The sequence below is a fragment of the Xyrauchen texanus genome, chromosome 3, assembly GCF_025860055.1.
Source record: "Xyrauchen texanus isolate HMW12.3.18 chromosome 3, RBS_HiC_50CHRs, whole genome shotgun sequence".
Taxonomy (NCBI): Eukaryota; Metazoa; Chordata; class Actinopteri; order Cypriniformes; family Catostomidae; genus Xyrauchen; species Xyrauchen texanus.
The window spans coordinates 52,117,595-52,140,156 of record NC_068278.1 but is presented as its reverse complement, the minus strand read 5'-3'; the positions used below and the strand labels follow the sequence as shown (position 1 = coordinate 52,140,156).

Here is a 22,562-nt window from a genome sequence, read left to right as displayed (position 1 = left end):
TTCCTGGCCACCCAACAATTTACTACCTCCCAACCATGTCCTCTTTCTTTTCCCTCCAATTCCATAGTCCATTCTGATGCATGACACATGCATGCATGACCTAAATGAAAGACCCCCCCTCCCCAATATACACCTCAAAATACTCACAAGCCCCTTTTTTTCAGGAGCCAGAGCTCGTGTCCAAACTGAAACCTTTATACATATTTACACCACAGAAAGCTGGTTCTGGGCTGGAAAAATTGGCTATACATTGGTCCTTAAAAACTGTTGGTCACGAACCAATAACTGCAAATGTCAGTGAATTTCATGTCCATACCATGTATAGTTTTCAAAAAACAAAACAAAACTAGATCAAAAACTAGACCGCTCCCAATATAACCCAGGAAGCTGTCTACACTGATAAGCTCAATGTGGCGAAAGTGTACAAACAGTTGAGAAACTTCCCATTCCTATACAAAATATGTTGTTTTGCACAGTGATTGCTACAAATTTTCATTATATTTTTAAATAATTTATGAAGTCAGAGTGAGATATAAAGACGCTTAATCCAATTGTTTGGGATTTTAGCATATGTTCGCAGAACTACGAATAAAACTTGTAAACAAAGACTGTGATGTGGCATGTTTGTTTTTGGGCAGGTTAAATGGTAATATGGTCAGTTACATTAACGTTCAGTTCTAAAACCAGTAAAAATACAGGCTAGACCTGAGAGAGTTTCCCCACAGATTCTCCAGCGAAGCACCAGTAAAATTAAGCTGGAAAAGGGGTAACAAAGAGAAAGGGAGAGAGAAGGCGAGACAGACAGTAAGAGGGAGAGAGAGAAAGTGTGTGTGTGTGGGGGGCATAAGGAAAGAGGGGGAAGGGAAGAGCGACCCTCATCACTCAAATAAGATGGTGGGAAAGGAGGAGGTATGAGATGGTGAAATAACACAGCCAAAAGAGTGGTCTTTGTGCAAGAAGTTTTGAAGGGGAAAAAAACTGTGAACTGTGAAAGGTGAAATTTGATGAGGGGATATGTGAGAGAGGAAAGCAGAAAATAGCAGAATGTTACGAGACAAAGGTTTGAAAGAGCAGAAGGGAAGAGAACATTGAAAGACAATCATGTTGAAGGAGACAAATGAAAAAGATAATGTAGATCTCTTTCAAAATGGGAAGAAATCTTATACATTACCAAATTTAGGCTTTTTTCATTTGCTTCTAATAAATAAAAGCATTGGCTTTAAACCAACCAATTGAAATTGATGTACATCTAAAATATTCCCAACATAGACAAAGAAACCCCAAAAAACGTATTGCATTTACAATTCTATGACAAAAGAAGAGAGAGAGAGAGAGAGAGAGAGAGAGACACCATCTCTCCAGCTCTACACAGTGGCTGGTTGCCAGTGTTGTCTCTCTCTCAAGAGTAAGGCTAAGATTAGCTCCCCATATGTTCAAGTCAGACGTAGCTGGTCTTAAAGTGCCCGTGCCTCTTTAAAAATGTTACTAAGTGCACTGCAGTATTGCACGTGCTGTTTGTTTTCTCAACCTCTCCAGCACATACGCTGCAATTCAAGTATGTAACTCCTTAACTCCCCAATTCTTAGATACAAATTTCAGGACTGGCAGCCAATCTCCCTTTCAAGCATAGATTATCAATAATAAAAAAGACAAAATGGAGAATTATTTTTTTATATATAAATAAAATAAAACTTTATACATGTGCACCATGAACACAATAATCTGTACAGTATGAATGTACATCCAAGGTAGAAATTACAAATCATTGAGGGACAGGGGTAAGATGAACATGGGGTAGTAGTAAATCCATACCACAGGAGTTGAAAAGGCATAAGTAAAGCAATAGTAAAGGACAAGCATGTGTGTATGGCTCTATAAAGCCAACAGATTCAGGTACACAAGGTATGATGACCAGAGTTGGATGGAGGCCATACTCATTCCAAAAATTATGGCAAACAATGGTGTGCCACGAATTCAATCCTAAAAATTATATATATATATATATATATATATACACACACACACACACACACACACACACACACACCACAGTTTGTTCCGGTCGTCGAAACTGATTGGACGAGAGAGGTTCCATCAACACTCAGAAGCTTCACTGTGTGTATCACTCCGCTTGTGTTCGTGCTGTTCTAGACTAAAGTGTAAGTGTTATGCATATGTGTTAGGAGTTACTGTCTTTATTTTTTTAAATTACATATGTTAGCCAGCAGGTGGTGGCAAAAGATTTTTGTGTGTAATATGAGCCATTTGGTGACATAAAGTGAATCCGTCATTGTTTACATAGAACAGTGCTCTGTGAGGTTCCACATTGGATACACACCGTTTAAAATGGCGGAGTACATCGCTGTTTCTATAGTGAATGACATTTGCGCACCGGTTACCGGCTAAATAGAGGAATACCCCACTTGGATGTCTACATTCCACTGAGAAAACTAACCTTCAGAATGCAGTAAGAGTCTCTGAATGGGAGTGGCAACAGGTGATCGCACACGCTCAATCTCTCTCACACACACACATCCATCGTCTATCCTTCTTTATCCAATGACTTGTTAGAAACAGCACAAGCCGTGATACTATTTCTGAAGTTAACATTTTGAATTACTAATGGAGGCTTGGATGCATCATTTGTTTTGAACCAGCAACGACAGATTCTGATCGGTCGTGTAATCAAGTAGTTGCACAAAGGAGTTTTTATGACCGTACTCCGTTTTTCCTCATTTAAAAAAATTTACTTGTTAATTGAATTGTTGTATATAAGCAATATCACACTCACAATCGTGCTATATGGCCCTACATCAGCACTGCTGTAATTACCTACGGCACTCGGCCTGCGGCCAAATCACAGTAGTGCTGATGTAGGGCCATATAGCACGATTGCGAGTGTGATATTGCTTATATATATATGAACCATCAAACACATGCACTTTTTAAAATAGTGTTATGATTAAACAAATTGTTTAATTTATTATCTTAAATGCAAATAACTGCAATTTATCAGTTCATTTATGATGGTTAAGTTTTCTTGAGAAAACATTATTTCCTTGACATGGAGAACACTCTCTCTCTCTCTCTCTCTCTCTCTCTCTCCCTCATAGCCTACACACAAATAAAGGTACATAAGCACACACCCAGCCCTACTTGACATTTGAAAATGCAAAACAGGATGCATGGTCTGCTAAAAACATAGATTTAAAAGAAGTTTAAAAATTGTGAGCTGAGATGTGTATGCAAGGGTGTATCAAACTTTTCAAAGCACATCTTTTTTGTTTTTGCACTTTTTCCTGACTAATTTTTGTTTCACAGCCTTTATTTAATTTTATTATATTGTATGTTTGATTCACAAATGAATGTTTCATTTTCACAGATGAAAAAGTCGACCTTGTGACACTTGGTGTTTACAATGGATTAGTTGTCTGTGAAGAAAGACAGCAGTGTCAAAAATTCTTAAAGTACCTGAAACTTAAAGGAGAGGTTTGTTCATTTTTCCATGTTAAAATACACTACATGACCAAAAGTATGTGGACACCCATGCCTATTTAACAGATTTTGCTAGAATCCTTAATTCCAGTTATTCCCGCTATTTTGATTGGCGTGAACACGTGAGCAATGTGAACACATGAGCAAATGTGAACAAGCTTCTCTCATAGCACACATAACTGCAACAGACATCAATATATTCACTGAAAAATTCCTTAAATTAAAAAAAAAATTTATTGCCAAAACTTAGAGTATGTCTTCAGAATACTAGCAATATGGCACATGAGTCACTTTGATGATACTTTTGGGTCTTTTGAGGCACTATCCCCTGCCATTGTATTAAGAAAGGCTGTGATATTTATCCACAGAAGAAAGTAATATGGGTTTGGAATGACATGAGTGTGAGAAAATGACAACAGAATGTTTATTTTTGGCTGATCTTTTAATGTCCATGCTTTTAAAATTAAATATTCAAGTACATTTGGGTATAGTGTTTGGGTGTCCATATAATTTTGGCTTTATAGTGTATTTCCTCCTATACCATTTAATATACAGAGACAACTTTAAGTATGTATTTACTAAATAATACGTAGTAAGCCATTCGTAGGTTCATGTAAACAAAGTGGCTCTGTGGCCCAATCAAAACATTGAGTTTTGGGCAGGACTATCTGTTAATCTGACGGGTTGAAAATGGGGCTTGTTTGGAAAACATATTTGTCCGTTTGGTGTCAATAGTGTCGCAGAAATTACATCACCATTAAGTTTAAAATCATTGTAAAATACAAACTGGTGGTTTATATGACAAAATGCAGATTTTATATTACACATTTGAAATAAAGTTTACATTTTAAAATTAACGACATACACTAGCTCAATCTGGGGAACCAAATTTGTACTTAAGTTTAATTTGGTGTTTGACTCAGATTTCAAAGACCTCTTAAAGTATGAATGTAAGAGCAGTATAAAATAATCAATTTGGTCAAAATTGATCACACTTTCCAACATTACTTTTCCAAGCCAGTTCCAGTATGTGCCACTAAAATGATGATATTTACAAATAAATCATTCTCAGGTTGTCCACTGGACTTTAGAATGTTTAGTTAGGTCGATAGATGGGGAACAAAACAGACCTCATGATGTTATGCAAACAATATGCTTTGACTGTCGCTTGTGTGAAACTAGTCCTGTGTTAAGGGATGACAATGCGTTTTGACAATGCCATTTTTAACATTCTGTTTTCTCAACAGTTAAAAAAAACTTCAGCCTATATATAAATTCAACTTGGAGCCATAAGTTACAGTGAACAAAAATGCCTGAGCACAGGCCGTCATTTTATGTGTACCGATTAAATGAAAACAGGCGGCTTCCTGCTTTACACATTACCTTTAAACACTCACACTCACAAACCATTTCCCCTTTCAAGCACACATTCACATATACATACACAAATACCACATCACGTGAGCAGCCTCGGAGGCGGGTCTGAACTATAATTACAGCCGTGATGTCATTTGCCACTCACTGTTGCCACAAAATCTAGGTCAGTGTTAACCCTTTCCAGTCACGCTAGGGGATTCTGCACACCTAGAAATTACCCATTACTACACAATTTCCATGAGCCCTTTAATGTGGTGGCTCCTCCCATACAACTATTGAAGTCTCTTTTAAATGAAAAAAATGGGGTGATATCTTGATTCATAGATCAAACACTTACTGTGGCTGTGGAGCAAAGTCAGTTTTTATGGTAAATTTCAGAGAGCTTTTATATTATGGTTATCCCCACAATTGCATTACGTCAATCGAAAGTCGAGCCAAAGGAAAGAAATGCTACACAGAATCAACACCTCTTCTTCTCCTCTCCAAAGAGCCTTGGATAACCTTCATAGTCATAGGTTTTGTTTTATGTGGCCAGTCCACGATATCTGAGGTTTTCTCGGTAGAGCTGAGTAATTACATAAGAATACGTACAACATCAGAACATACCACTTAACGTCACCGCATGCTATACCACGTGGTGACGTAAAGTTTTTTTATCATAACAAAATGCCTAACAAAGCTTGACAATGCCAATCCAAGGTCTTCACAAAGTGTGTATTTTTGAAAACAAATAAACATATCATGGAAGCCATATTCTCACAGCAAACTGACAATTTGTGGCTTAAAGACAACAATCCACCACAGATGAGGGGCTTGTTGGCCAACTGGTAAGCCGCATGAACAGTTTGGAAAACCAATACTTTAGGACAGTGATAACCAACCAATTTTAAGTGTACCCCAGTAGGTACCTGGAAAGATTTTAATTTTAGATTGTTAAACCTATAAAACAGAGAATTGCAAGCATAAGGGCTGGCAAGAAAAAAAGATCACAATCAAGATCCTGAATTTATAAAAAAACAATATCATAAAATGTGATCATATTAACACATTTAGTTTCTCTGTAAGGAAATCCAATACAAGTTAAAAGGAACTCTTTTCTCATTTGTTGACGATGAAGGGGAACTTGAGCCTTACCGATGGGACCGTGGGAATACCGAAGACAAAAGGTTTGGGAAACACTGCTTTTGGAGACCAAACGCAAGCAAGATTTAAAGATACTTCAGCTGTGTGTGGTTGTGTAAGTCACTGTGTGCGTGTACGTAATAAGGCTTTAGCGTTGATGCAAAATATATTTCATTATAAGGCCATAAGAGTCAATAGGATCCATTAGAAATGAACTGAATAAAATATATCTTAAGTATAACAGTGATGTATAGAGCAGATTCTGATGGAGAACTGCCAGAGCACAAACACCGATACCACCGGTGCTGTTGAGACTGTCTGCTTGATTTTACTGCAATAAATTGACCCTGCGAAGCAGTTGTCGTGATTACACCTATGGGTAATCTTGCGCATTCACTGTGAGTATCGCTTATAACTCGCAATCAAAACTCTCAAGGTCTGTTGAGTCAGATGCTATGTGTTACTCATGTCCATAAACACTCCGCCACGTGCTTGCTCACACGGACACAAACAAATGTCAGCGGCGTCACTGCGCATGCGTGTGTTTATGTGACCCAATAACTTTTACTCCCTTTACCTCAGATGACTGCAAACTTTGGCAGTCCCGCCCGCCACACTTTCTCTGCTCCCGGGCTTGCCACACAGAGTGAAGAGAAAAAGGAAGACAGACAGACTGACAGACAGAGCGAGAGAGTGAGATAGAGCCAAAGTGAGAAAGAGAAAGGCCACCTCCTCCTCTACTCTCTTCTTTGCCAGGCGAATCTCACGCCTCCCTCTCTTCCAATGAGCGCAGAGCCCGGGTCTCTTTAAACCAAGGCCTGTACCTGCCAGATTTACACCACCATTCATATTACTGCCCGAATCTTGAAGGCATTTTAAACACTAAAACTCATCTTGTGTCACTGCAACAGACTCTGGCTCAATACTGTGATGGAAGTACGACGCAGATACGGAGGCCATAAACACCAAGTCACACCTGCAGCATGCAGGTGGATGTCTTATTGCAGCTGTCGCTCAGATTGCAGTCGAATCTGCATCTGGGAACGCAATGGGCCTGTTGAGTCACCAAAAGCACAAATCATCAACTGCAGCTCAAAAGCCATGCTTTTAGGAAAACACCAGGCAACATGAAGAATATCAAATATAGACATACTTGGCCAAGCTCAGCAAAATGGTTATGTATCTTACCTCTTTAGCCAGGTTTGGGATAATGGACCGAGCTTTTATGTCTTCAAAATATTCCACCTTTGGAAAAAGAAGAGGAAGAAAATGGGTTAGGAACATGCAACAATAAATAACAAAAAAAAAAAAAAAAAAAGATTCATTGGAATCACAAAAAGCTTAAAAAGACCAATGATATTTTTAACCTACACTGATCTTTCAAGCTGCAATAACACGAGTCAGAAACAGCTTTTAATTATGAAAGGGATCATTTACAAATTTTTAAATATAAAAGTCTAATCAAATGAACTATTTTTGTCCTTCATTTTTATGAAGTCCTGCCAATACCTATATATAATAAAGACATTCAACAATGAGCTCAAGCCAGCCATTTGTTTTTGACCCCAGCCATTCTACAACCCGGTGTTCAGTTGGTAACTACCCAACCCCCCCAAAAGAAAAGCCCCCCCCCATCTGCCATAACTGTCCGTCACTTTTCCTGTGGTAATAAATATTTACCTACTAAGCCTTGCTTCCTTTGTGTGCTGCTCTTCAGTGGCAAGAGGTATCCCCATCAGAAGACCCAAAGCATTCTCTCTATGTCCCTGCCTCTCTCTCTTTATTTATTTATTTTCTTCTCTCTTTTTCTTCCTTTGCTATCTGTCCATTCAGGAAGCCATCTTGTGTTCTTAATCCTGTTTTACATTAGCTCTAGCACACGCTCTCGTTCTCGCCCTCTCTGCCTCTCTCTCTCTCTCCCTTGCTCACTTCCTCCAATTCATGACTCGACCACATACACATGAGCATTTTTTTTTTAAAGGCCGTGTGATCGCTATCACTGCTGCACTATTGCCTCCTCGTTCTCTTTCTTTTCCTCTCCCCCCTTCCCCCGTCGCTCGCTCTCCAAATGAAAAAGCTAACAGAATACATGATGTGAAAACCCCCCCCTGCCCGGTCCGACCCACACACATGCACACACAAACACACGCATGGAAACGTCACACCGCAGATAGCTCACAAAGAGAGGTGCTCCACCAATCAGAGTAGAGTATGCATTCTGGTGCTAGGGTGAAATAGATAAGGAGAGAGAGAGAGAAAGATAGAGATAGACAAAGAGTTTGAGGGTGGGATGCAGAAAGGGAAAAAAAAAAGAAGGGGGTGCGTGCTGTGAACAATGTGTGTGCATGTGAGTCTGTGCAAGTGTGCATTTAAGAGGGGGATATTTCTCTCGCGCGAGCGCGCACTGTGGCTGTCAATTATCTAACCCGGTTTGCCTTCTTTAAACAATGCCTCTGGAATGTGGTATCACTGAAGACCATCTGTGTCTCGGCTGCCTGCAACAACTGGACTGGACTGCGCACGTGCACACTGTGCCTGGAGTACCATAACAAAAGGGAAAAATGTCACTGACACAAATAACCAATCCTCTTTAGTAAGTGACGGACAACAGCACCACATAGCTGACACACATTACTAAACAAGAAAAACATGAAGAAAATACAGGCACGCAAATAATTAAATTTACACCAACCACAAACGTTTGTTTTTTTAGACCATTATGAATACCAGATCAGAAAGCAACAACATTTTTGCTTTTACTTGATCAAAGTTGCTTTTAGCCTTTCTGGCAGTTGTTAAACTCCACATTTACCAACTGAACAGACTGTGAGTACATACCATGCATAGTTACGAGGACTAAAATATCACTACGAAGCACTCTGTAGTAAAAAAAAACTGCAAAGACTATATGTCAAAAAGGATAGACTACAACCTCTGCTGGCCAGACCAACAAATACCAACTAAACAGACATGCGACCAAGTGCTGAAGTTATTTGTTATTTTGAGGATTTTGAACAACAAAACACAAATGTGGATATCATCGATGAGGGTTCCTATTGCACGCACTTCCATTTATGAAAAAAAAAGCAGAAAATAACAACTACAATTGCATTCAAACATTACACTGATTCAACAAAATCAAAAATATAAATGTTATGCGTAGACAGATTTTGCTTTCATTTGCACTAATTTACAATACTGCTTTAGGGTTTTTCTCTGTTCTAAGCAGAAATCATCCTAAACTGTAGCTATCATAAAGACAAATGTAAGAAGAGAGTGGAGGACAGCATTCGCTAAGGAAAAGGCTTTCGAACAAGCGGACGTTGAGTGACGCAGCAGTTGTGATGAGAGTGGATTACGCAGCGTGGGAGTTCCTGTACCACCGTGTGTGCGTATGTGAGACTTGGCTTGCAGAAACCAAAAGACTAGGAAAGGCTGCGCTTTGGCACAAAATTGCCGTGTAACGTTTTCTCTTTGTATAAGTAGCATCATAAAAAGCATTCAATGAGAACTTAATTTAGTGGTTTTGTAAAATAGAATCTGAAAAGCATATTCTAAGAAATCTTTGACGAAAATAGTTCCTAGTTATGTTACGGTAACTATGTTTGAGATGGTGTTGCAAATGAATCCAGAGCAATTTACATTATCCTGATGTTATCTCATTTGTTTGCTTTGATTCTGGCTGAATCACCTGGTTTGTCGCGCAAGCCATAGCAACTAAGTGGTCATTAACCTTCTTCACTTCTCGCGACAGACCAGGTGATTCAGCCAGTATCAAAGCAAATCCCCTTTAGGCTGTATAAAATTGTTGTAATCCTAACAGTGACACCCCCCCAATCAACTATATGATTTATGATGGCAACATCTCTAAACTCACCAGGCTGGGATCTGACAATAAGATGTTTCCAATTGAACAATCCACAACAGATGAAATGATTTGTAGAGAGAGAGAGAGTGAGTGAGAGAGAGAGAAAGAGAGAGAGAGAGAAATCTATTCAACAATAAATCTTATGGACTGATGAAAAAAAATGTATAGTTCCTACCAGATTGGTTCAAAACTCACCAAATATCTACAAGACCAAGGTTTTACACGTCCTGTGATGCATCAATGTTGCTACACAAACTTTTGCTTCACTATGATCAAAGACTGTGTCCATCAATAGTTTAAAGTCTCCTTCCAATATTATATCATGAGGGGTGCCAGCGGCTTGCAACATCCCTTCAAAATGAATTTAAAAAAACCCTGATCATCAACGTTAGGTGCGTAAATATTAGCCAAAACCAACCTTTGCCCCAGAATTTCTGCTAAAACAATTATGATTCTCCCTAATTTCTTTTTAATCTGTTTGAGAAATTTTTATTGAAGATTGTTAAGGGTTCAATGGAAAGGAGGCGGCGAGAACCGGCTTGATGATATAAATAATAGTTTTAATGATAAACTTAAACAAAATACCCAACCATAAACACACGATGGTCAGCTGACCGTAAATGATCTCTATCTGTCGCACCACCATCCACAGTCGGCCTTTATCCCTCTCAGAGGCTTAATATGCCTGATAAGGGACAGGGTGTGTATAATCACGACCCAGCCCCACCCTCTGCCCTGTTACAAAGATGCTTACTTATCAATGTAATAACTCCTTTGCTCTTACTTGAGCCAGCACTAAAGAAAACATGCCCAAGGAAAGATGTGTTTCTTGAAGAAACATTATCACATTTCTTATGCTTAAGAAAATAAATAACCTTCTTTCTTTTTATGGGGTGCCCCAATTTGTAAGAGTTTCTAACATTCCTTGAATCGTTCACATTTCTCTCTTGTCGAATTTGCAAAGTCCGGGAACAAGAAAATATTGTAATTATTCCAAGAAAGCTTTTCTTTTGCTCGCCTCGCGCAACACATGATCTTTATTGGATGATCTTAGAAATTTGGCCAGAATTGATCAGGGCCTGTTTCCCCTCAGCAGATCTGCGAGCTCGCTCAATTTCCAGCTTATGACCTGTTATATCGAGCAGACTCTGGAAGAGCGAGTCTAGGAATTTCACCATATCTCTGCCTTCCTCATGCTCAGTAATTCCAACAATCTGTATGTTATTACTTCGGCTCCTATTTTCAAGATCTTCCAATTTTTCCAAAATGCGTTACACGTCTATTTTGGTCGCTAGTGCATTAACGGATAATTCCCTTTCCGATGACTCCAGATAATCTATCCGTTTCTCAACATCTGCCACTCTTATAATTTCTCAGATAATTTTGTTTCCATCGTCATAATCGATTGACGTATTACAGCGAGATCCTCCAAGTCAACAAATATGTAGCTGGGTGTATCGAATCTCACCGGATTATAACTTGAAACTAATAAAACAATTTGCAAAGTGTGCCGAGCTAGTCGCTCACACATCTGTTTCTCGCATGGCATCACGTGACCTCCATATTCATTTATTAATAAGCAACTCACGAGCAAGAATAAAGTATTTTCCTTAATTTTCTCCCTGCAATGCTGGCAAGATGAATAATAAATTAGATGTACCTAAATATCAACATGTTCAAATATGCTACTTGGAAATTGCTTTAACCTCCTTCACAATCCACTCTGACCAGCAGAATAGGGACTTATAAGTATTTGTATTTCTTAGTATTTATCTTTATACCGTATGAATATATTTTATATACAAAATATTTTTCAGTATATACAGGTGCTGGTCATATAATTAGAATATCATCAAAAAGTTGATTTATTTCAGTAATTCCATTCAAAAAGTGAAACTTGGATATTATATTCATTCATAACACACAGACTGATATATTTCAAATGTTTATTTAATTTAATTGTGATGATTAAAACTGACAACTAATGAAAATCCCAAATTCAGTATCTCCGAAAATTAGAATAGTACTTAAGACCAATACAAAAAAAGGATTTTTAGAAATGTTGGTCAACTGAAAAGTATGAACATGTACAGTACTCAATACTTAGTTGGGGCTCCTTTTGCCTGAATTACTGCAGCAATGCGGCGTGGCATGGAGTCGATCAGTCTGTGGCACTGCTTGGGTGTTATGAGAGCCCAGGTTGTTCTGATAGTGGCCTTCAGCTGTTCTGCATTGTTGGGTCTGGCATATCGCATCTTCCTCTTCACAATACCCATAGATTTTCTATAGGGTTAAGGTCAGGCGAGTTTGCTGGCCAATTAAGAACAGGGATACCATGGTCCTTAAACCAGGTACTGGTAGCTTTGGCACTGTGTGCAGGTGCCAAGTCCTGTTGGAAAATGAAATCTGCATCTCCATAAAGTTGGTCAGCAGCAGGAAGCATGAAGTGCTCTAAAACTTCCTGGTAGATGGCTGCGTTGACCTTGGACCTCAGAAAACACAGTGGACCAACACCAGCAGATGACATGGCACCCCAAACATCACTGACTGTGGAAACTTTACTCTGGACTTCAAGCAACGTGGATTCTGTGCCTCTCCTCTCTTCCTCCAGACTCTGGAACCTTGATTTCCAAAGGAAATGCAAAATTTACTTTCATCAGAGAACATAACTTTGGACCACTCAGCAGCAGTCCAGTCCTTTTTGTCTTTAGCCCAGGCGAGACGCTTCTGACGCTGTCTTGTTCAAGAGTGGCTTGACACAAGGAATGCGACAGCTGAAACCCATGTCTTGCATACGTCTGTGCGTGGTGGTTCTTGAAAGCACTGACTCCAGCTGCAGTCCACTCTTTGTGAATCTCCCCCACATTTTTGAATGGGTTTTGTTTCACAATCCTCTCCAGGGTGCGGTTATCCCTATTGCTTGTACACTTTTTTCTACCACATCTTTTCCTTCCCTTCGCCTCTCTATTAATGTGCTTGGACACAGAGCTCTGTGAACAGCCAGCCTCGTTAGCAATGACCTTTTGTGTCTTACCCTCCTTGTGCAAGGTGTCAACGGTCGTCTTTTGGACAGCTGTCAAGTCAACAGCCTACAGAACTAGACTGAGAGACCATTTAAAAGGCCTTTGCAGGTGTTTTGAGTTAATTAGCTGATTAGAGTGTGGCACCCGGTGTCTTCAATATTGAACCTTTTCACAATATTCACATTTTTTGAGATACTGATTTGGGGGTTTTTCATTAGTTGTCAGTTATAATCATCAAAATTAAAAGGAATGAACACTTGAAATATATCAGTCTGTGTGGAATGAATGTATACATTATCCAAGTTTCACTTTTTGAATGGAATTACTGAAATAAATCAACTTTTTGATGATATTCTAATTATATGACCAGCACCTGTAATACCCAGGTTTTATATAATTTCAAATACATACGATTCATTCTTCTGTTTACTGAATATACTGACTAATACAATAGGAAACCTCTTTTCCAAGTAGGATTATGCAGTGTGTGTGACACCATCTCTACACTGAAAAAGAGCGACACAATGCAACAAAACTATATCACTACCATTATAATCAGTGAAGTGATCAATAGTGCAAGCAACACAAGATCTAAAAAGAGGTAAAGTTGATGCATGCAAAGAAAAAAGCTTTTCCAAAACAAAACAAATAATTTAAAATGTAAATCTTCAAGTCCGTACACACTGTTCCCATTGTGAGAGTCTCTCAGCTCATTGACGGTAAAAAACATTAACATAAAACAATGCATTACTTATAAAACATTCCTCAAAACTGCAAATATAGTTTATGATTTAAGAGTGTTTAGGGTCTGAAGTGTGTTCTGTAGTGTTTACAATCATGAAAGAGACATCAGCCATGATGACGGTCTCTATTAGCTGTAAACTAAACTGATGTATCAGTTTTTGTAGGAGGTACCATATTGCATTAGCAATGCACAGATCAATATGGGCTTTGATGATCAACTGTAAAGAGCCCTCTTTAGATTAACAACCTTTCATTGAAACATATTAAATATGTGTATTTGTCTGAAATCATTTAGATCAAAACTGTGCTTAAGTTTGTATATTTTCTTAACATATACAGCAGACAGTCATGAGCCACAGTAATCATTCTCGTTCAGTGACTGGTTTGGGTTTATTAGCATTATTGAGTGCTGCTACCTGTCATGCACACCGGGTGTGCATTCATTCTGACTTGGCGCAAACTCTGATTGGTGGAGGGAACGATACAATTTGATCTGGTTGCCAGGCAATTGTGAAGTCAGCTAGTGGTATAGTGCAAAGGTCATCTAAAGAGGATAATGAAATATGGCCAGATTGGACACTGTAACAAAACAAGATCTGTTGTCCTCATACTCTCTCTCTAAAAAAAAAAAAAAAAAGGTCTTACCCATTTAAATCTCAAATTAGATGCCATCAAATATTAGCACACAAAATCCACAGGTAGGTACTCAAAATAAGAACAAATGTGAATTACAAGCGTTAAAAATCTGTTGTGAATGTGGATTTGCATTAGTTACCATTTAATTTGCCGGGTTTCCCAGTATTTAGTGATTTATTAATGAATTTGCTTTTGCACACGTGAGACTTCCATGGTAGATTTTAGTGCCGGTCTCTTTCATGTGCTCAGTGAAGGGAGATGGGGAAGAGGGTGGGGGAGATGAGGGGGATGGGTGACCCTAACACACACAGACCATTTAAATCTAATGCACCTGATCCTTGGTCTGATCTAAGCTAGTAAATAAAAACAACCGTTGTAATAACTAGATTTTACATTTCAGCAGAAAATGGGAGTGTTGCTTGCCAGTTCAAAACTCAACACAGCAATGCTAGGATGTTGTGGGTGGTTGCCAGGGCATTGCTATGTGGTTGCTAGGGTGTTGTGGGAGGAAACTACAGCATTGCTAGGTGATTGCTTACCTAAATGTTACCTAAAAAAACCTACCCCAAGTCTCTATGATATTCTGGTCCCTAGATATGGCTTGGGACTCTCATTCAATGTAAATCTGTAGGATTTGTTTGCAAAGTTTTACCATCAAGCTGGCAGAAGATTGGTTCAAATTCCTAACCTTAAGTATGAGCAATAGTAATAGTGATGTTCACCAAAGCAAGCACTACTAAATATACACTCACCTAAAGGATTATTAGGAACACCATAATAATACTGTGTTTGACCCCCTTTCGCCTTCAGAACTGCCTTAATTCTATGTGGCATTGATTCAACAAGGTGCTGAAAACATTCTTTAGAAATGTTGGCCCATATTGATAGGATAGCATCTTGCAGTTGATGGAGATTTGTGGGATGCACATCCAGGGCACGAAGCTCCCGTTCCACCACATCCCAAAGATGCTCTATTGGGTTGAGATCTGGTGACTGTGGGGGCCATTTTAGTACAGTGAACTCATTGTCATGTTCAAGAAACCAATCTGAAATGATTCGAGCTTTGTGACATGGTGCATTATCCTGTTGGAAGTAGCCATCAGAGGATGGGTACATGGTGGCCATAAAGGGATGGACATGGTCAGAAACAATGCTCAGGTAGGCCGTGACATTTAAACGATGCCCAATTGGCACTAAGGGGCCTAAAGTGTGCCTAGAAAACATCCCCCACACCATTACACCACCACCACCAGCCTGCACAGTGGTAACAAGGCATGATGGATCCATGTTCTCATTCTGTTTACGCCAAATTCTGACTCTACCATCTGAATGTCTCATCAGAAATCGAGACTCATCAGACCAGGCAACATTTTTCCAGTCTTCAACTGTCCAATTTTGGTGAGCTCTTGCAAATTGTAGCCTCTTTTTTCTATTTGTAGTGGAGATGAGTGGTACCCGGTGGGGTCTTCTGCTGTTGTAGCCCATCCGCCTCAAGGTTGTGCGTGTTGTGGCTTCACAAATGCTTTGCTGCATACCTCGGTTGTAACGAGTGGTTATTTCAGGCAAAGTTGCTCTTCTATCAGCTTGAATCAGTCGGCCCATTCTCCTCTGACCTCTAGCATCAACAAGGCATTTTTGCCCACAGGACTGCCACATACTGGATGTTTTTCCCTTTTCACACCATTCTTTGTAAACCCTAGAAATGGTTGTGCGTGAAAATCCCAGTAACTGAGCAGATTGTGAAATACTCAGACCGGCCCGTCTGGCACCAACAACCATGCCACGCTCAAAATTGCTTAAATCATCTTTCTTTCCCATTCTGACATTCAGTTTGGAGTTCAGGAGATTGTCTTGACCAGGACCACACCCCTAAACTGCATGTGATTGGTTGATTAGATAATTGCATTAATGAGAAATTGAACAGGTGTTCAATATCCTTTAGGTGAGTGTATATATATATATATATATATATATATATATATATATATATATATATATATATAAACGTGCCAACCCTAAACTATCCTTCTCACCACAACTGTAGAGAGTGGTTCTCTAAGTGACCGTACACTTTGTCAGTTCGAACCAGTCTGGTCATACTCTGTTGACCTCTCTCATCAACAAGGCATTTCCATCCACAGAACTGCCGCTCACTGGGTGTTTTTTGTTTTTGACACCATTCTGAGTAAATTCTAGAGACTGTTAGAGCAGTTACAGAAATACTCAAACCAGCCTGTCTGGCACCAACAATCATCCATGCGATTATCTAATCAGCCAATCGTTTGGCAGCAGTGCAGTGCATAAAATCATGCAGATATGGGTCAGAAGCTTCAGTTAATGTTCACATCAACCATCAGAATAGGGGTAAATGTGGTCTAAGTGATTTGGACCATGGCATGGGCAAGCATTTTCTTCAAAATATTCAAAAATGTGTTCAATTTGCTAGAGCCTGCATACTGATGAATACAGTGAAGTTGATTCTTTTTTTTTTTTCCTAATTTTTTTTGTACTACAGACCTAAAACAAAAGGCTGCTCTGTGGAAAAAACAAGAAATGTCTACCCAGCTTCATACAAAAGTGCATAATTACCCACTGATATATGTGAACATTCTGGAAAAAGACACTACAGCAGCTGTCTCTTAAAAAAAGCACATTGCAAACAATAAAACAAAGAGAGGCTTAACTAACCTCCCAAAGTAATGTGCAAAGACTAACATGCTCCTTAACAAACAGAATTTATGTTCATCTGTATGAAAAGTATGCTTTTGTTAGTAAAGTATAGTACAAAATAATTAATGAGACAACTGTTACTGATATCGATAAACTACTATTACTGTATAATAAATGTGTAAGTAACATGTAATACAAAAAAGATGATGCGTTTAAATGTATCAGCGTTCAAATACTTTCTTCTATCCCAGCTAAATATGCAGAGATAACTATAAGTAAGCCATATAAAGATTGATTTAAAAAAAAACTTGTTTGGAGGGACCAGTCCAGCCGAAACAAGCTACTCAACCAATGATGTGAGTTGGGGGTGGGACTATCTGTCTGCATTTACAAGGCTGTTTGAGAACAGTTTATTTTTGCAATTCCATTCGGTGGCGCTAGTGGCACAAAAATTGCACATTTTAGCTTTATAATATGTATCATATGTAAATGAATGCACAGAGCATTTTCTCTTTCATTGTATTGACACATAAAATGCATACAAAAACAGTTAAGCTTCTTTAGAATCTTTAGGAAACTGACCCATATTATTTCCATCATACTGTTAGGTCATTATAGTCTAGGGAAGATTGAAGGGATAAATGGAGACGTGTTAAGACAGGACAGTGGGGGAATGCGTTTTGGTGGACCAATAACAGGTTATAGACAGGACTGATGACTGCAGCACCACCTCTTGAGTGTTATACTAGAAAAAAAATCCAAGCTACACTCAAAAAAATCTTATTGAAAGCCTTAGTGGTCTGCTATTAGTTATAATAACTAGATTTGTACATATTCTAAAGAAAATGTGAGTAGTGCTTGCCCATGCAAAAACTATAGCTACAAGGTTGTGGGAAGTATCCAGAGCATTATTATCCTTTTTGTTACGCATAGGTTTTAGTGCATTGCTATAAGGTTTTTAGGGTGATTTAGGTGGTTGCAGAGTCAAAAGAGTCTATCCCAATTCTCGCATGATATTCTGGTCACTATATATGGCTCAGGTCCCTCCTGAAATGTGTCAAAGGGATGCACATTTTAGCATACACTAGGTCAAAATAGTAAGTCCGATCACCGATTCCTATTTAGATGACTGTATTCTGACTATAAACCAATCAGCATCCAAGACCGGAACTATGTTTTGTAAATAATGATAAATTATATACCTTGAATGCACTGGTCGCTTTGGATAAAACGTCTTTGCCAAATGCTTAAATGTAAATATTATGTATAATAAGAGAATTTCATTATGATCTGATCGTTTACCTCCAACAGGCTCTTTCTCCTCTTCAGCTCATCACACTTTCTCAGTTTGCAGATCTGGTGGCCAACCTTTCTGTTCAGGCAGTTGCTGCAGGTACCGCAGTTCTCCTTCCGCATACAAGGACCACATACAGCACATCTCTTACGCTTCTTCTTCTGTTGTATCACAGGCTCCATCAGTTCCTGGTCCTCCATTTGTGGCAAGGAGAAGAGGCCTGCTTGCTCATGCTCAGACCTGATGTAGTTTTCCACAGGGGACACCACCTTTGCAATCCTGGCCCCGAGAAAAACTTTTGGGTCCTCCTCATCCGGAGAGAATTCATATATATCCTGGATGGGAGGACCAGGGCCTCCCCTCAACTTGTGCATACTGAGGGACCTACTCTCTTCCAGGAAAAGAGAGTGTTACAAGTGGCCAGTATAGGGTTACAAATAAGGTTAAAAAAATTACGTTCTTTACAGCACCGCACAGAGCAGTCCATAAAGTGAGTGCTGTGTTAGGGCCACACAGGCTACAGGGAAAGTAAACAATGAGTTAAAAAGTGTGATAGCGGCCACAGGACGAACTCCCTACTTTGAGGAGATGGCCATGACGTCATTCACCTGCCAGTACAGGTAAATTTGGAATGTGGCCGCAGGTGATGGGGAGCATCTCTGTGTTACCCGAAGTGTCAAACTTGGTGTCATTTAGAAGCAGACAGAAACCAGCTGAAGTCATGGCCACTGAAGGCAGTTTGGGGACTGTATAATGAAGAGAGAAAAAAGTGGTTTAGATTAAGGGCTTGTTATTGATATAGATTTCCCAATTCAATTAAATTCTCTCTATTCTGATTCATATATTTCATTAATTATGTATATTTTGCTTACATATGAAAGAAATTCTTTCTCAGCTAATGCTGTTAATTATATAGTGGATCTTCTAACTAGGTACATTATAAAACTATGAACTTCCATGTATTCCATAAATAAATGTCTTGAAATTGCATATATTAAGATTTATTTATATTTTGTTACATGTTTATTGTTTACATGCATAATTTGTACTACTTAAAACTACAAGAAGTTTCATTGATTTGTAGAACATAAATTCTACAAATCAATACAGACAGCATAAATGATACTGTCTTTTTAAGAATGCCGGCAGTTCAGCGAGTGTCTTAAAGAAGTGTTTTGGTTGAGCGTATACATGAGCTACACCCAAAACCGTGTAATGTAACAGTATGTATTGTATTTGAGGACACACATCTTGGCAAGTAAACCGCAAAGTTCTTTTAAATATTCATGCAAGTAGTATGAAACGCTTTCCGAAGGAAGCATATCTACTCGAACCTGCTTCAGAAAATACTTCATCTGGGGACGTGGGCATTGTCTCCTGACCTGACCATATGACATAATAACAACCGCGAAAACTAACTGATATGGTTTTGTTAAACAAGCACCATTTATGCACAAGGAACAATTATCTTGCTATTTATAGCACTTACAGTTGAGAATATCCATTCAACTCATGATTCACCACTGTTCCTTTAGCTTTAGCATGATTCACCAACACCTCAGCTCTTGAGGGATTATGGAATCGTTAAGTGTCCAGTCGATCTTACTGGAAATAATGGCTCATCCGGTTATTTCTTGTTTACTGCTTCGTTTATACTTAGAATTAGGATATACTTCTCCATTGGCAAACTACATAGCAACTATATAGTTTTTGTAATACTATATAGTAGGCTAGTATGGATATTCGAACATAGCACAAGTCTTTCTAAGAAGCCTGTCCTCTGGCGGACATCTTTGGAATGTTCTCTGTTAACTATTTCCAGTAATGACAGTGCAGCTCCTTTCTACTTAATTGGGGAAACACCAAAATCTCCAAAATGGTTGGTCATGATTACGATCAAAGAAAATATTTCAAATAGCCAGTCAAATCTGACAACACTGGAATCATAAAAGTAATAATAATAATAATAATTCCTGGCTTGTATATCTAATGCGCAAACGTGTTAACTGACAGTTGATGTAAGATGGGACTTCCCATCTTACATCCGTTGACCGTTCAAATTCTCTCACATTCATTTATAAAATTTATAAAATTGGCTGGTCTCTGCTAAATACTCTTTTGGCATACATTAATGATTTATTAAGATCATGATACATCAGAAAATCTATATTTTTACCAAGCCCTGTGTAATTATACAGGGTATTTTGTCTACACATAGTGATATTGGGTAATGTAAAATACCTAAGCTCTGACATGTAAATTCTAGATCTATCAGAAGCAAGTCTATTTTAAAGAGACAGTTCGCCCAAAGATGACATATTCTGTTATTATTTACTCACCCTTATGTTGTTCCAAACCTGTATGAATTTAGTTTCCTCTGTGGAACACAACCATACTGCCTTACATCATCTTTAGTGTTCCACGAATAAAGTCAGTCATACAAGTCTGGAACAACATGAGGGTGAGTAAATGATGACATAAGTTTAATTTTTGGGTGAAATATCCCTTTAACCAGTAAAAAGTGGCATGATATACTGTTTCCATCCCTCTATCTGTCTAATGTTGCCAAATGAAAGCTTTTTATGTCAATACTGAAACGCGAATGCTCATAGTGGTCTGATTAATGATGTAAAAAAAAACAGAGAAGACACAAAGATAGGCTACTGTTAATAAGCTACGTGTGAAATGTAAGAAAATGCTTGTTTAGAATGGCGAATCCCCAAGAGACAGCTCTCTATCTCTCTTTGTTTGCCATCTCTGAATGCAGGACTTTCGTTCGACATTCTTTGTTCCAGTCGACCGTCAATAGAAGCAAATATTTAAAGGGCAGCTACGGGTCACGCCGCTCACGTATTGTGCATGTATTAAGGTATTGTATAGTTACGCTACACGTCAGTTTGTGGTCGTTAAGGAGTCCTTATTATTCTCACGGTCGAGTCATTTATTTGTAGAGTAATCGTTACGAGGTAACAGCGTTTTCTCGCCGTGGGTCGTTTCATGGTTCAATAAAGTAATTATGTTAGGTTATAGAGCAACGCATATATTACGGTAGCCTAAAAATGTTACAACACTACACAAAAAAACTAAACAAAACCTGAAAGACGCCCACTCTTCTTCCGCTAAGGCAAGTATGACTTTTCACATTTAAGGTATCATTTAAAGTGTCAAGCCTACAGTACTTAAACACAATGATTGCAAAGTGAACCAAATAACGTTTGGGCGTGTTTAAGTGTTGGTTGCTGTTGGTTTAACAGAACGTATGGCAAGTGTTCAAATAAACGCACTATTTTACGATTCATTTACTTTGTTGTAACCGAATTTACGCCTTTAAACCCGTGACTCTGAACGTGACGTGGGTCAGGCCATTTAAACGAGTTTGTAAGTGACTATCCAACGAAATAACTACTTTTGTGAACACAAGCATAAAGCAAAAGCAACCTGGTTGAACATCATTAGCGAGGGTAAATTAAACCTATACTATGTCAACAACCATATATATATATATATATATATATATATATATATATATATATTTATGGTTGTTGACATAGTATAGGTTTAATGATTATCAACCAGGTTATATATATATATATATATATATATATATATATATATATATATATTCTCGCAAAACCGAAATATTGCACCAGCCAAATATAGTCAAGACCCAAGAGTGTTGCACGCGCTCTTGAGCACGTGGCTCCTCATTCAGCGGGCGCTTTAACTGGCGGCAAAAATCAAGGGTTCAGTGTGAGGTGTTAAAAACCCGCGATGAAACCTAAATTGACATACTTAAACGTTTGTATTAGCTTTTCCTATTTATGTTGACAAACAAGTGACAGTTTTCCTTTGAGGGGTGAGAAAAACGACACATCAGCCAGGGCCCCCCTCTGCATAAAGAAAACAACACCCTGGGGCGCGTTAAGTACCGCTGCAGGCGCGCGCATACGTGGAATTTGTTACAAAGAAACACATTTAAAAGTTATAAATAAACACGGTTACATTTGCAACACAGTGCCTATTGTAACAAACTCGTTAGGGCAAGTTAACTCGTTAGTTAACGGATGCTGTTTGCATTGATGGTTGTTGCTTATCATATCATTCACGAGAAAGAGTGATCAGTATTCGATGTGTATTGCGCTAATTGCTTCATTAGGTACTGAAAAACTTACACAACTTTCACTGGAGGGAATACGCATTTTTATCATAGTACAAAACGGCTTGCCAGGTTAGTAACGGATTAGTAAAATTGAACATAAGAAATAACAGCTAAAGTTTACTAGTATGGCAACAAAAAGTGTAGGAAGTAAAACTTACCAAGCGCTTCAAACTT

At 38.6% G+C, this 22,562-nt stretch overlaps 1 protein-coding gene and 1 long non-coding RNA gene across 3 annotated transcripts in view; one reads left to right on the top strand and one right to left on the bottom strand.

Annotated features, from left to right (window-relative positions):
* LOC127625892 (methylcytosine dioxygenase tet3-like) overlaps positions 1-19,110 on the bottom strand; it is a 47,281-nt gene extending 28,171 nt beyond the window's left edge. The window contains exons 1-2 of one of the 2 annotated variants that reach the window (XM_052101335.1): positions 18,238-19,110; positions 7,183-7,239 (exon numbers count right to left, since the gene is read on the bottom strand). In XM_052101335.1, coding sequence (XP_051957295.1) covers positions 7,183-7,239; positions 18,238-18,603 — 423 coding nt within the window. In that variant the 5' untranslated portion in view covers positions 18,604-19,110. Of the gene's footprint in view, positions 1-7,182; positions 7,240-7,674; positions 7,998-18,237 lie in introns of those variants that run through there. The other variant, XM_052101350.1, reaches the window with a different exon arrangement.
* LOC127626000 (uncharacterized) lies at positions 8,352-18,512 on the top strand. The gene is made up of 3 exons (XR_007968392.1): positions 8,352-8,587; positions 18,247-18,328; positions 18,405-18,512. It is a non-coding gene; the product is annotated as an uncharacterized LOC127626000 (long non-coding RNA).
* Positions 19,111-22,562: the final 3,452 nt, after the last annotated feature.